Source organism: Callorhinus ursinus, unplaced genomic scaffold, assembly GCF_003265705.2.
Source record: "Callorhinus ursinus isolate GAN/ISIS: 27379988/994484 unplaced genomic scaffold, GSC_fseal_2.0 scaffold28, whole genome shotgun sequence".
Classification (NCBI taxonomy): Eukaryota; Metazoa; Chordata; class Mammalia; order Carnivora; family Otariidae; genus Callorhinus; species Callorhinus ursinus.
Window position 1 is genome coordinate 8,854,236 of NW_027397090.1, and position 16,411 is coordinate 8,870,646.

Genomic DNA, 16,411 nt, shown 5'->3' on the forward strand with positions numbered 1-16,411 from the left:
TAACAGCTGTGGCAAACAATAAGCTAACCAAAAAAACTTAAGCTGGAGAATGAGACACCCCGTAGGAGACTTGGGAAACTTCTGGGGAATCTAGAAGCCTATATGTATGAGTAGACAGTATGTATGCCTAGGACTGTGCACATGCTCAAGACTGGAAGAGGCCCTAAGCTCTCACAGAGGCTCAGGGCACACAAAGAATGTTTCTCCTTGAGGCTATGGGCAAAGAGGAAGTAAAACCCAAAACAGAGCTGTAAACTAGCATTGGATATTAACCAAAGCTTGCAACAATTCAGAGAGCACTTACTGAATCCTGGTCCACAGTAAAAACACTACCCTGCCGTGTGTTGAAGGTGTGACCCAACATGCACGAAGAGACCCTCAACAAAGACAGGGAGACATCCTGGTTGCAGTCATTTTAGGAAATAGCTGACCAGTACACTAACTCAGCAGAGACTTCAGTAGTCACATACAACAAAAAATACAAATTTCAAAGAATTAGTTAGGAAAGTAACTAAACAAACAGAAACAAGAAGCCTGGGGAGGGAAGGACAACTGATTTCAAAGTTGCTACATCATGCTACTTCAACTGCCAGTTTCAACAAAAATTACAACACTTGCAACAAAAACAAAGTATGGGTCATACACTGGAAAAAAAAGCAGTCAATAGAAAATATCCCTGAGGAAGCCCAGAAATAGACTTACAAAGTAAAGACTTTAAAACAGTTATTTTAAAAATGTTCAATCAACTAAAGAACTAAATCAACTAAAGAACTAAATCAACTAAAAAAAAAATATGTCTAAAGAACTAAAGGAAGTGAACAATCTCACTGAATAGAGAGTATCAACAGAGGAAGAAAGTATAAAAAAGCCAACTAGAAATTGTGGAGTTGAAAAGTACAATAACTGAAATGAAAGATTCACTAGTGAGGCTAGAGATCTGAACAGGCAAAACAAAGGAAATTTGAAGATCAGTCACTTGAGATTATCTAATATGATGAAAAGAAAAAAGTGATTAAAAGGTGTATCAAAGTATACCACTGTATATCAAACTATGCAGAACAGGAGTGTCAGAAGAAGAAAAAAGAGGCAGAATGAATATTTGAGGACATTAATAACCCCAAACTTCCCAGCTTGGATCTAAAACATTAATCTGCATGGCCCAGAAGCTAAATAACTTCCCAGTAGGATAAACTTAAGGAGAGTCACATTGAAAAAACCTAATAGTTAACTACTGAAAAAAACGCTGAAAGCAAGAAAAAAGTTAACTCATCATGTACAAGGGATCCCCAATAAGATTAAAAGCTGACTCTTCATCAGAAACCAGGGAACTAGAAAGCAATGGAACATCAAAGTGCTGGAAAAAAAAAAAAGGACAAGAATTCTCTATCCAGTAAAACTATCCTTCAAAAACAAAGGAAAACTTAAGAAAGCCACTGCCAGATAAACAAGAACTGAGAGAATTTGTCATTAGCAGACGTACCCTAGAAAAAATCCTGAAGTCTTTCATACCAAAATGAAGGGACACTAAACAGTAACCTGAATTTATAGAAATAAAGAGAACCAGTAAAGATAACTACACAGTTAATACAAAAAATAGTAAAATGTATCTGTTGTTTGTAAACTTTCTCTTATCTGACTTAAAAGACAACTGTTATGGTATTAATAAAAAGTATTTATTTTCTTAGTCCCGAGTCCCTGGCTTGGAGTTCTAAAAACCCTTGGAATTTCCTGAGTGACAGGAACATCTTTTGTTTTTCATACCAAGCACCCAAGCACTTTGGACCATGCCTGATTTTATGATAATAAGATGATTCTTGGAAGGGCCCCTTGGATAGCTTCAGAATGGAGACTGGTTGCCAGAAGAATCAACCACATGGATTAGAGGGCTGAAACTTTCAACCCCACCCCCTGACCTCAAGGAGGGGGAAAGAACTGGAGATTGAGTTCATTTACCAATGGCCAAAAAATTTAATCAATCATGCCTACATAATGAAACTTTAATAAAAAAAAATCCTAAAGAGATAAGGTTCTGGAGCTTCTGACTTGAATAGGTCAACATTCTGGGAAGGTGATGCACCCACAAGAGGGAATGAAAGCTCTGAACACTCTATCCCCCATACCTTGTCTTATGCAGCTCTTCCATATGGATGTTATGGAGTTGCATCCTTTATAATAAACTGGCAATTGTTAAGTATAATATTTTCCTGAGTTCATGAGTTGATGTAGCAAATACCAAACCTGAAGAGGGGCTGTGGGAACCCCTGAATTTGAAGCCAAGTTAGGCAGAAGTGCAGACAGCCTGTGTCCTGGGTCCTTGAGACTTACGTATGAAGCAAGGGTTGTCCTGTGGGGACCAAACCCTTAACTTACAGTCTGCCCTAATTCCAGGCAGTTAGTATCAGAATTGAATTGAATTGTAAGACACTTGGTTGGTGTCAGAGAATCAAACATTGTTACAAAAACAAAACTATATGAAGAAATAATTATAAAAGCTGTGCTGATAGGCTTATAATAATTAAAATACAATTTGTATGGCAATAATAGCACAAAGGAGGGAGGGATGGGATGGAGCTATATAGGGGCAAAATTTTGCACACTACTGAAATTAATTGGTATATGAACCAGATTGTTAAAAAGATATTGTTATTCTAAAGGCAGCCACTAAGAAAATAGCTCAAAAAATACACAGTGAAAGAAACAGGGAATTGGGGCGCCTGGGTGGCTCAGTCGTTAAGCGTCTGCCTTCAGCTCAGGTCATGATCCCAGAGTTCTGGGATCAAGCCCCGCATCGGGCTCCCTGCTCCGTGGGGAGCCTGCTTCTCCCTCTCCCACTCCCCCTGCTTGTGTTCCTGCTCTCACTGTGTCTCTCTGTCAAATAAATAAAAATAAATAAAATCTTAAAAAAAAAACACAAGGTAATTAAAATGGTACAACAGAAAATATTTAACATAAAGTAATAATAGAGAACTAGAGGAAAAAAAAGTCCTAAGATGCAGTGACAACAAATTAGCAAAATGGCTCACATAAATGCTACCTCTGTCAGAAATCACATCAAATGTAAATGGATTAAACACTCCAATTTAAAGGCAGGGAGAGGCAAAACGGATACAGAAGATGGATCCCGAGTTCATCTCCTCCCATGGACACAACAAGGTAACAGGTACAACTATACAACTAACCCTGAGAACAACCTAAAGACTGGCAGAACAGACCCTCCACAGTCAAGTGTCGAGAGGCGGCCACGTGGGAAGGCATAGGAAGGACAGAGACACTACTGGCAAGTAAAGCCCTGGAGGCAGTAACCACCAGTGGGGAGGACACAACATGGAGAAGTTAGAGGATCAGACCCCACACCAGGAAAACCTGGCAGCAGGGGTCTGCACTGCGAAGACGAATCCCTGTAACATGAGGCTTGAAAAATCAGGGGGACTTAAATCTGAAAGAGCCAGAGGGGAATAGGAAACTCAGTTGCTGCCCTTAAAGACTCAGCAAAACAAGTAACTCTGTGCAACACACAGCACAGAAGTAGCCGTCTGAAAAGCACCTGGGGTATAAGTGAAGGGGATTTACTGACTAATCTTAGAATGTGTGAAGGGACAGGGATCTTCAGGAGATTTCTCCAGGAACAAAAGTGCTGGCAAATGCCACTTCTTTTCTACTCCACCAGCTTACATAGGCAGACACTTGCAGAAGCCAGCGCTAACACTCTCCCCCATATATCCTGCTAGCAGTATGTGCTCCATGCAAGCATTCCCCCGAGGACTGACCCATCCAAACCACTGCTCCTGCCTCACCACACCCTGGAGGCAGCCCGAGCAGGTACTGGTGCCACTCCAAAGTGATTCCTGCCTGGGGAGGTGGAGAGATAACCCCACACGGGCACACCTGCAGTTCCAGCAGCCCAGACTCTTAGCTGGCTGTGCAGGGAGCAAGCTGTGCCCTTTGATGCTCCTGCAACTATGGCAGAGAGGCTAACGGGAGACTGCTAGGCTGATGGCCAGCCCTGCCTACCAACAAGCCTGAGGCAACCTCAGGTCTCTCAACAGCACAGAGACTAAACCCTGCCTAGTGCACCCACAGCATGTAATGTGGGTCATGGCAGTCAGCTAGGCTGAAGGCAACAGTGGCTCAGCCACAGGAGTAGGGTATATGCAGCCCACACACAGGGCACCTCTGGAGACCAGAGAGGGCAAGTGCTACATGGTACCATAGGACCTCTTCTACACAAAGCCATGACTTTCACAACTAGGAGATGTAGCTACCCACCTAATATAGAGAAACACACACAAAGTCAGGCAAAATGAGACAGTAATATGTCCCAAATGAAAGAACAAGACAAAAATCATAGTAAAAGAGCTAAGTGAAATGGAGATAAGCAACGTACCTAATAAAGAATTCAAAATAATGGTCACAGAAATTCGGATGTCAGAAAAGAGTAGATGATCTCAATGAGAACTTCAACAAAGACAGAAAATATAAAAGACAGAATCAGAGCAGAAGAATTTAATAACTGAAATAAAAAAATACACTAAGAATTAACAGCAGATTAGAAGACACAGAATAATGTATCAGTGATCTGGGGGACAGGGTAATGGAAAGCAATCAAGCTGAATATCAAAAAGAGAAATACTAAAAAAATGAGAATAGATTAAGGGAACTCAGTATCATCATCAAACATAGTAACATTCACATTATTGGGATCACAGAAAGAGAAGAGAGAGAGAAGGGGGCAGAAAACTTATTTTAAAAAATACTAGCTGAAAAATTTCCTAATCTGGGGAAGGAAACAAGATGAATCCAAGAAGGACCACACCAAGATACATAATAATAAATTTTTATGAGCAAATTATTTTTTAAGATTTTATTTATTTATTTGAGAGAGAGAGCACATGAGGCGGGGAGGGTCAGAGGGAGAAGCAGACTCCCTGCTGAGCAGGGAGCCCGATGCGGGACTCAATCCCAGGACTCCAGGATCATGACCTGAGCCGAAGGCAGTCGCTTAACCAACTGAGCCACCCAGGCGCCCTGAGCAAATTTTTAAAGGAGCAAGAAACAACAGTTATACACCAGAGAAACCCCGTGAGGCTATCAGCTCATCTTTCAGTAGAAAACTTTGCAGGCTAAAAGGGAGTGTCACCGATATAGTCAAAGTGCTGAAAAGACAAGACCTACAATCAAGAATACTCTACCCAGCAAGGCTATCATTTAGAATAGGAGAGAGAGAGTTTCCCACACAAGTTAAATGAGTTCATCATTAAATTTAAAGGAAGCTCTTTAAGTGCAAAGACAAGGCCATAATTAGAAGAAAATTATTAAAGGAAAAAAGTCTCACAGTAAAGCAAACATATACTAAAGGTAGTAGATCAGTCACTTTTAAAGCCAGTTTTTAAAACACAGAAGAAGTAAAATCAATTATACCTACAAAACCTCATCAGGGATACACAAAACAAAAAGATGTAAAGCATGACATCATATCCATAAAATGTGGAGGGGAAGTAAAAATGCAGTGATTTTAGAATGTGCTCAAGCTTAACCAACTATCAACTTAATATAGACTGCTACAGACATAAGCTGTTATATATGAGCCAGTGGTAACCACAAATCAAAAACCTAAAAGAGAGAGACACAAAATAACCCAGAAAGGAATACAGTCATAATACTAAAGAAAGCTTTCAACCATAGGGGAAGAGAGCAAGAGAAGAAACGAACAGAAGGGCTACAAAAAGAAGCTGTGAATTGTGTAAGACTGATGAATTACAGACCTGTACCCCTGAAACAAATACATTATATGTTAATAAAAAAAAAAAAACCTGAAAGTAAAAAAAAAAAAAAACAAATGGCAATAAGTAGATACCTATCAATAATTACTTCAAATGTAAATGGATTAAATGCCCCAATCAAAAGACACAGAATGACTAAATGGATTAAAAACAACAACAACAACAACAACAACCAAGACCCATATATATGCTGCCTTCTAGAGACTCACCTCGGACCTCAAGACACATGGACTGAAGTAAAGGGATGGAAAAAAATATCCCATGCAAATGAAGCAGGAAGGAAAAAAAAAAAAAAAAGCAAGGGTAGCAAAAGAATATAAGATAAAATAGACAATAAAACAGACTGAAGCAAGAGCCAAAGAAGAGCACTACATAATGATAAAGCAATCAGTCCAACAAGATATAAAATTGTAAATATGTACGCACCCAACATAGGAGCAAGTAAGTTATTACATAAAGTAAATATTAACAAAGTGAGAAATTGACAATAATAGAGAACTTTAACACCCCACTTACATCAATGGATAGATCATGCAGACCAAAAAAAAGACAAAGAAACAGTGGCTTTGATCATTTAGATTAGATAGATCTAACAAATATACACAAAACACTACATCCCAAAACAGAAAACACATTATTTTCAAGTGCACATGGAACATTTTCCAGACAAGAGATCATATTAGGCCACAAAATAGGTCTCAACAAATTTAAGAAGACTGAAATCATATCAAGCACCTTTTCTGACCACAATGATATAAAACTAGAAATCAATTATAAGAAAAATCTGGAAAGAACATTAACACATGGAGGCTAAACAAAATGCTATTTAACAATGTTAAACAAGATATTAAAGAAGATTAAAAAAATACATGGGAGACAAATGCAAATAAAAACACAATGAGCCAAAATCTCTGGGACGCAGTAAAAGCAGTTCTAAGAGGGAATTTTATAGCAATACTGGCCTATCTCCACAAGGAAAATCTCAAACAATCTAACCTTACACTCAAAGGAGCTAGAAAAAAGAGCAAAGCAAGCCTAAAGCTAGCTAAAGAAAGGAAATAATAAAGATTAAAGCATAAATAAATGAAATATGGACTAAAAGAAAAAAGAAACCAAAAGCTGGTTCTTTGAAACAATAAACAAAATCGATAAACCTTTAGTCAGACTCATCAAGAAAAAAAAAGGGAGGACTCAAATAGATACAATCTGAAATGAAGGAAATTACTGACACCACAGAAAGAATAAGAAATATTATGAAAAATTATAGGCCAACAAATTGGACAATCTAAAAGAAATGGATAAATTCCTAGAAACATATAATCTCCCAAAACTGAATCAGGAAGAAACAAAAAAATTTAAACAGACCAAAATCTAGTAATGAAAATGAGTCACTACTCAAAAATCTCCCAGCAAACAAGTCCAGGACAAGATGGTTTCACAGGTGGAATTGTACCAAACATTTAAAGAAAAGGTAAACACCTATTCTTCTCAAACTATTCCAAAAACTGGAAAAGGAAAGAAAACTTCCAAATTCATTCTACAGCATTACAAGAATACCAAAACCAGACAAAAAGACTACCAACAAACAAAAAACTACAGGCCAGTATCTGATGAATATAGATGCAAAATCCTCAGTGAAGTATTAACAATCCAAACTCAACAGTACATTCAAAGAATCATTCACCATGACCAAGTGCAACTTATTCCAGGGGTGCAAGGGTGGTTCAATATTCACAAATCAATGTGATACATATTAACAAAAGGAAGGATAAAAATCATATCACCATCTCAATACATGCAGAGAAAGCACTTGACAAAATACAACATCCATTCATGTTTAGAGAGAAACCTACCTCTACATGATAAAAGCTATATATCAAAAGCCCACACCTAACGTCACACTCAATGATGAAAAACTGAAAGCTTTTCCTCTAGGATTAAGAAACAAAAAAAGGACATCCACTATCACCACTTTTATTTAACATAATACTGAAAGTCCTAGCTGCAGCAATCAAAGAAAAATAAATAAAAGACATCCAAACTGGTAAAAGTAGGAAAACTGTCACTATTTGCAGATGGTATACTATATATAAAAAGCCCTAAAGTCTCCACCAAAAAAACTGTTAGAACTGTTAAGTGAATTCAGTAAAGTTGAAGGATACAAAATTAATACAAAGAAATCTGTTGCATTTCTACACACTAATAATAAACAATCCCATCTATTACTGCACCCCCAAAATATAAAATACCTAGGAATAAATTTAACCAAGGAGGTAAAAGCCTTATACTCTGAAAACTATAAGACATCGATGGAAGAAACCAAGTGACACAAATGGGAAGATATACCACGCTCATGGAAGAATACCATTAAAATGTTTAAACTATCCCAAACAACCTAGAAATTCAATGCAATCCTTATCAAAATATCAAGAGAAAAAAAAATAAAATAAAATAAAAATAAAAAATAAATCAAGAGCATTTTTCACAGAACTGTAACAAATAATCCTAAAATTTGTATAGAAACACAAAAGATCTTGAATAGCCAAAGAAATTTTGAAAAGAACAAAGCTGGAGGTATCTCAATCCCAGATTTCAGGGTATACTCCAAAGCTATAGTAATCAAAACAGTATGGTACCAGTTGAGAAACAGGCACATAGATCAATGGAACAGTAGAGAGAGCCTGGAAATAAACCCACACCTTTACAGTCGATCTACAACAAAGGAAACAATAATATACAAAAGGAAAAAAAAACCCCAATCTTTTCAATAAATGCTGAAAAACTTCATAGCTACATGCAAAAGAATGAAACTGGACCACTTTCTTACACCATGCACAAAAATAAACTAAAAATGGATTAAAGATCACCCTTTCCGGCAGTGACGACCTCCCCACGAGAACATGCCCCTCGCGAAGGATCTCCTGCACCCGTCCCCGGAAGAGGAGAAGAGGAAGCATAAGAAGAAGCGCCTGGTGCAGAGACCCAACTCCTACTTCATGGACGTGAAGTGCCCCGGATGCTACAAGATCACCACCGTCTTCAGCCATGCACAAACGGTAGTTCTGTGCGTCGGCTGCTCCACTGTCCTCTGCCAGCCCACAGGAGGAAAAGCCAGGCTTACAGAAGGATGCTCCTTCAGGCGGAAGCAGCACTAAAAGCACCCTGAATCAAGATGAGTGGGACACTCTCCCAATAAACAGATTTTGGATTAAAAAAAAAAAAAATGGATTAAAGATCTAAATGTGAGAACTGAATACCATTTAACTCCTACAAGATAACATAGGCAGTAATCTCTGACATTGCCCTTAGCAACATATTTATGGCTATGTCTCCTCGGGCAAGGAAAAAAAAGCAAAAAATAAACTATTGGGCCTATTGGTGTACCAAATACAACTACTGGTATACCAAAATAAAAAGCTTTTGCACAGTGAAGGAAGCCATCGACAAACAAAAAGGCAACCTAGTGAGTAAGAGAAGACATTTGCAAATGATACACCCGATAAGAGGTTAACATCCAAAATATATAAAGATCTTATGTAACTCAACACCAAAAAACAAAACAAAAAAACCCCCAAAACCCCCAAAAAACAAAAAAAACTCAACCCAATTAGAACATGGGCAGACAATCTGAATAGACATTTTTCCAAAGCAGATATACAGATGGCTAACAGAAACATAAAAAGATGCCCAGGGTGCCTGGAAGGCTCAGTTAAAGGTCCAACTCTTGATTTCAGCTCAGGTCATGATCTCAGGGTCGTGAGATAGAGCCCCACATCGGGTTCCGTGCTCAGCACTGAGTTTGCTAGAGATTCCCTCCCTCTCCCTCACTCTCCCCCTGCTAATAAAATAAATAAAATCTTTTAAAAAAAAAAAGATACTCAACATCACTCATCATAAGGAAAATGTAAAAACCACAAGGAGCAATCACTTTACACTAGTCACAAAGGCTAGTATCAAAAAGACAATAACAAGTCTTGGCAATGATGTAGAGAAAGGGGAACCACTGAGCGCTGTTGTTGGGAATATAAGTTGGTGCAACCACTGTGGACAACAGTATACAGGTGCCACAAAAACTTTAAAAAATAGAAATACTGTAAGATCCAGTAATTCCACGTGTATTTACCTGAAGAAAACGGAATCACCAGTTTCAAAATATATATGCACCCTATGTTTATTACAGTATTATTTACAACAGTCTAAGTAGGAAAGCAATGTAAGTGTCCATCTGTAAATGAATGTATAAACAAGATGTGGTATGTGTGCAGGTGTATGTATATAATGGTGTGTGTGTGTGTGTGTGTGTGTGTGTGTGTGTGTATAGACAAGTATAAAAAACTGGTGGTTGCCAGAGGGGAAGTGGGTGGGGGGATGGGTGAAAAAAGGTGATCAAGAGATAAAAACTTCCAGTTATAAAATAAACCATGGAAATGAAAAGTACAACGTAAGGAAAACAGTCAATAATATTAGAATAACACTGTATGATAATACAGTGACTACACTTATCATGGTAAGCAATAAGTAGTGCACAGAATTACTGAATCAATGTTGTACATTTGTAACTAATGTAATGTTTTATGTTAATATTTACTTCAATAAAAAAAGAAAACCCATGATCCACAAGAAACACATTTTAGATTCAAAGATACAGGTTTAAAGTAAACGGATGAAATTTTATATAGTCAAATAGAACTCATTTCCCCTCTCCCAGCAATCCTCATTTCAGTAAAAGGTACCACACTATCCCTCCAACTGTGAAGTCAAAAGATTAGATGGGATCCTCAATTCTTCCACAACTCAATTCTTCAATCTATTCCCTGAGCAAATTTTGTGGTTCAGTTTTCTAAATTTGCTTGTGCACTGCTACCCTATGAGGAAAAGTCAGCATCCTCACTTGTCTTACCCACTTTAGCAGCCTTGTAACGGAACTCTCTTTTATTTTTGTCCCATACAGTCCACTCTCCGTAAGGCAATCCTGAGTGCTTTTAAAGCTTACGAAATACTATTCTTCTCCATTTCTCACTGCATTTAGAATCAAATTCAATTTCTTTTTTCTCTGAGGGTCCAATACGGTCCCTGCCTAGCTCTCATACCTGCTACTTCTCAGGAACAATACTGGACCTCACGGGACACAGAGGGAGGACTGTCAAAGTGTTGAGAAAAAATTATTTGTAATTTATAATTTAAAATTCAGCAATATTAATATTCCAGAATGAGTGCAAAAAAATTTATTTTCCAACGTACAAGTGCTCAGGAAGTTCATCACCCAAAGAGTGTCTCTAAAACACCCACAGAAAATATCCAGCAAGAAACAAAAAGTCTACCTCTTAAGAGGCAGAAGTATGATAAAACAAGTAACATGATCAATAAAACATATTAAGTCTAAATAAGCACAGACCATAAAAAATAACTTTTTAAATAAATGCCAAGTAAAATTTCTGAAGGTACAGATATGGAGAATAAGAGAAAGCATCTGAACTAAATGGAAGAATAAAATGCTAACTTAAAAAAAATACCTGTTACTTAAACTTTAAGAGCAGTCAACAGAATAGGCTTAGAATATGTAACATTAGGGGAAAAAATGGAATAAAACCTTTATCAACAGCAATAGAAAAGAGGAGAAAGGAGAGCAGGCAGGAGGAATCGAACTAAAAGCACAGTTAGTAGAAAACCACCATGAATGGACATGGTGAAACTCCCTTCCTGATCACATGTCACGACACTACAATGACAAAACCTGCAGAACAAAACCCAGTACGTACTACTCACAGCAGATAAAGCATGATGCAGAAATAACGAAACAATAGAGCTTTAAAATCTAGGAAGCAAAAATGTAAAAACAGACAAATCTCACAGCAAAAGGTCACTTTAAAAAAGGATAGACTGGGTAGGTAAAAAGTATGTGAAACATTTGCATAAGTATAGTAAACCTGTTCTAGCATATACATAATTATATATATTCATACATATATAGACTAAATATACATTCTTTTTGAATACATACAGAACATGTACAAAACGAAATATAAAAGTCCAAAGAGATCTCAAAATATCTAAAATAAAGTCATAAAGTCCACATTTATTAACCATAAAGGAACAGAAACAGAACTCTACATTCAGGTTTTGAAATTCCATTATCCATAGAAATTAAAACAGTAATTACTCCTGTACAACCTTAAATGAATGAAAATGTTAAAAACTGAAAATATGAAATCTTAAACAGAAAAGCAATAAAAGCACTTATCAACACACAAGATGCAGCCAAGTGATAACCAGATAAATAAAAATATTTACGCCCTGAAATTTATTAAAAGTTAAAAGTGAAATAACTTATGAAAGTGACAAGCCCTGGTAAATACGCTAAGGCAAAAATTGAAAATACTAGTCCAAGGAGTATTAAACTACGTAACAAATCAGCATGACACTGAAAAACCAGTTAAGGATGAAACAAAATAAAATTTTAGGCCAATCTCACATGGTGCAAAAAATCGTAGATAGAAGATTTTCTAGTTGAATCCAGCAATGTATTAAAATATCAAGTACGATTTTGCGACAGAAACATAAAGATGATTCAGTGTTACACACGTATCAACCTGTATTCCTGCTTAGGGTTTTCAAGATGCAATCTTTATGCCTCTTCCCTCCAGAACTCTAAGTATTAGAAATGCAGTACAAAGGGTTCACTCCCACGAGGACAGAGGGAACAAGGGAGAAGACGTCAGCAACTGGAGACCTCAACAGCATTCAGAAGAGGAAAGACAGCAGAGGGACAACTAATGTAGTACCCTATTATAGGAACCACAGGGTGAAAGGCAGTGAGAGAAAAGGAAAAGAAAGGAGGACTCTTTCAAAACAAAAAACCAATGCCAGAGCCTCTCAAAAACTCAGAGATGTGGGGGGGGGGGCGGAGCAAGATGGCGGAGGAGTAGGAGACCTGGATTTCGTCTGGTCTCAGGAATTCAGCTGAATAGGGATCAAACCATTCTGAACACCTACGAACTCAACAGGAGATCAAAGAGGAGAGTAGCAACAACTATCTGAACAGAGAAGCGACCACTTTCTGGAAGGTAGGACGTGCGGAGAAGTGAATACGAGGCGATATTCGGGAGGATAGACGGCGGGGAAGGGGCCTCCGTCGGCCGCTTCTGGCAAGTGCTAGAGCCGCGGAGCACAAAATCGGACCTTTTAGAAGTCGGCTCCGTGGAGGGACGTCGCTGCAGTGGCTAAGCGGGGGGTGGAATCCTCCCGGGACAGTGTGGTCTCAGGACCCTTGGGGTCACAGAAAGACCGGGGGTGCCTGACTGTGCCAGTGCTCCCAGGTATCGGAGCGGGGAAGCCGGCCGCAGAGACGGAGCCGAGGCGTGGGCTCTCAGCTTGGGGTGGCCATAAACTGTGATCCGCGGCCCAATTGGGCCACTGCTCCTCCAGCAGGGACCCAACAGGCGGCAGATCCGGGGAGACTCCCCTTACTTCCCGGGGAGGAGCGGCACGGGAACGCACCGCAGGGATCTGCTGGGTTTGGAGACTCCACACGGGGTCGGGTACCAGAGATAGCAACGCTCGGTCACAGGCCAGGTGAGCACGGAGTGCGGCCGGAGACCGGGGACAAGGGAGTGACTGCTTTTCTCTGGGGGCGCACTGAAGAGCGGGGCCCCGAGTTCTCAGCTCCTCTGGGTGGAGATTGGGAGGCCACCATTTTTGCCCTGGTCCTCCAAGGCTGTACGGAGACCTTGCAGGGAACAAAAGCTCCTGAGATCAAACCGGAGCAGCTTGTTTAGCCCGGACCTACAAGGGCGGGGCAATTCAGCCTCCGGCAAAGACATTTGGAAACCACAGCAACAGGCCCCTCCCCCAGAAGATCAGCACGAACAGCCAGCAAGCCAAGACCAAGTTGATCGATCAAGGAGAATGGGAGAACTCCAGCGCTAGGGGAATACTGCACATAGAATTCATGGTTTTTTTTTTACCATGATTCATTAGTTCATCAAAGTTAATTTTTGTTAACTGTTTTTCTTTTTCCCTTTTTCAACCAACATCTTATCAATCTCTTTAAAAAAAAAAAAAAAAATTTTTTATTTTTCATTTTTAGAGTCATATTTTATCCCTTCATAGTAGTTACCCTTATTTTTGGCATATATATATAAGTTGTTCTCTCTTTAAAATTTTGAGATACAGTTTCTTCTAACAGATCAAAATATATCCTAAATCACTAGTGTATGGCTCTGTTCTAGTCTCCTGCCTGATCACATTCTCTCCCTTTTTTTTTTTTTTTAAATCTTCTTTCTTTTTTCAAACAACTTCTTATCTTATCAAGTCCTTTTATAAAATCTTTTATAATTTTCAAATTTTCATCTTTACAGTCATCTTCTATCCCTTCATTGTATCAACCCTTATTTTGTACATATATGTCTTTCTTCCTTTAAAATTTTAGGAAGCACTTTTTTCTAACAGACCAAAATACGCCCAAAATCTAGTGTGTGGCACTGATCTATGCACTAGCCTGATCATATTTGATCACATTCTGCTTTTTTTGTATTGTTCTGTTTTTGTTTTTATCTTTTTTTTTTCTCTCTTTCTTTTTTCTTTCTTTCCCTTTCTTTTCCCCTGGTTTCAGGTCTTTTCTGATTTCTATACAGTATATTTGCTGGAGACGTTGTAAACCTGTTAGCATTTTGTTCTCTCATTCATCTATTCTCCTCTGGACAAAATGACAAGATGAAAAAAATCACCTCAGCAAAAAGAGGAGGTAGTACCGTCAGCCAGGGACCTACTCAATACGGACATTAGTATGATGTCGGACCTAGAGTTCAGAATCATGACTTTAAAGATACTAGCTGGGCTTGAAAAAAGCGTGGAAGTTATTAGAGAAACGCTTTCTGGAGAAATAAAAGAACTAAAATCTAACCCAGTCGAAATCAAAAAGGCTATTGATGAGGTGCAATCAAAAATGGGGGCACTAACTGCTAGGATAAATGAGGCAGAAGAGAGAATCAGTGATATAGAAGACCAAATGATGGAAAATAAAGAGGCTGAGAAAAAGAGGGAGAAACAACTACAGGATCACGAGGGCAGAATTCGAGAGATAAGTGATACGATAAGACGAAACAACATTAGAATAATTGGGATCCCAGAAGAAGAAGAAAGAGAGAGAGGGGCAGAAGGTATTTTGGAGCAAATAATAGCAGAGAACTTCCCTAATGTGGGGAAGGAAACAGGCATCAAAATCCAGGAGGCACAGAGAACCCCTCTCAAAATCAACAAAAATAGGTCAACACCCCAACATCTAATAGTAAATCTTACGAGTCTCAGAGACAAAGAGAAAAATCCTGAAAGCACCTCGGGAGAAGAGATATGTAACCTACAATGGTAAAAATATTAGATTGGCAACAGACCTATCCACAGAGACCTGGCAGGCCAGAAAGGACTGGCAAGATATCTTCAGAGCATTAAACGAGAAAAATATGCAGCCAAGAATACTATATCCAGCTAGGCTGTCATTGAAAATAGAAGGAGAGATAAAAAGCTTCCAGAACAAACAAAAACTAAAGGAATTTGCAAACACGAAACCAGCCCTCCAAGAAATATTGAAAGGGGTCCTCTAAGCAAAGAGAGAGCCTAAAAGCAGCAAAGATCAAAAAGGAACACAGACAACATACAGTAACAGTCACCTTACAGGCAATACAATGGCACTAAATTCATACCTTTCAATAGTTACCCTGAATGTAAATGGGCTAAATGCCCCAATCAAAAGACACAGGCTATCAGATTGGATTAAAAAACAAGACCCATCCATATGCTGTCTGCAAGAGACTCATTTTAGACCCAAAGACACCCCCAGATTGAAAGTGAGGGGGTGGAAAACCATTTACCATGCTAATGGACACCAAAAGAAACCTGGGGTGGCAATCCTTATATCAGACAAACTAGATTTTAAAACGAAGACTGTAATAAGAGATTAAGAAGGACACTATATACTACTTAAAGGGTCTATCCAACAAGAAGATCTAACAATTGTAAATATCTATGCCCCGAATTTGGGAGCAGCCAATTATATAAGGCAATTAATAACAAAAGCAAAGAAACACATTGACAACAATACAATAATAGTGGGGGACTTTAACACCCCCCTGACTGAAATGGACACATCATCTGAGCAAAAGATCAACAAGGAAATAAAGTCTTTAAATGACACACTGGACCAAATGGACTTCACAGACATATTCAGAACATTCCATCCCAAAGCAACGGAATACACATTCTTCTCTAGTGCCCATGGAACATTGTCCAGAATTGATCACATCCTAGGTCACAAATCAGGTCTCAACTGGTACCAAAAGATTGGGATCATTCCCTGCATATTTTCAGACCACAATGCTTTGAAACTAGATCTCAATCACAAGAGGAAAGTCAGAAAGAACTCAAATGCATGGAGGCTAAAGAGCATCCTACTAAAGAATGAATGGGTCAACCAGGAAATTAAAGAAGAATTAGAAAAATTCATGGAAACCAATGAAAATGAAAACACAACGGTCCAAAATCTTTGGGATACAGCAAAGGCAGTCCTGAGAGGAAAGTATATAGCAATACAAGCCTTTCTCAAGAAACAAGAAAGGTCTCAAATACACAACCTAACC

General features: G+C 38.6%; 2 protein-coding genes across 2 annotated transcripts in view; one reads left to right on the top strand and one right to left on the bottom strand.

Moving 5' to 3' along the window:
- Positions 1-16,411, bottom strand: part of SMC5 (structural maintenance of chromosomes 5) — a 108,009-nt gene that overhangs the window by 47,504 nt on the left and 44,094 nt on the right. The window lies entirely within an intron of this gene.
- Positions 8,664-9,004, top strand: LOC112838560 (small ribosomal subunit protein eS27-like). The gene has a single exon (XM_025891330.2). The coding sequence runs from the start codon at positions 8,681-8,683 to the stop codon at positions 8,933-8,935; it is 255 nt and encodes an 84-aa protein (XP_025747115.1). The 5' UTR covers positions 8,664-8,680; the 3' UTR covers positions 8,936-9,004.

Bases quoted from the DNA above. Each gene is read 5' to 3' on its own strand.
- LOC112838560 (XM_025891330.2), top strand. From the start codon at position 8,681: ATGCCCCTCGCGAAGGATCTCCTGCACCCGTCCCCGGAAGAGGAGAAG.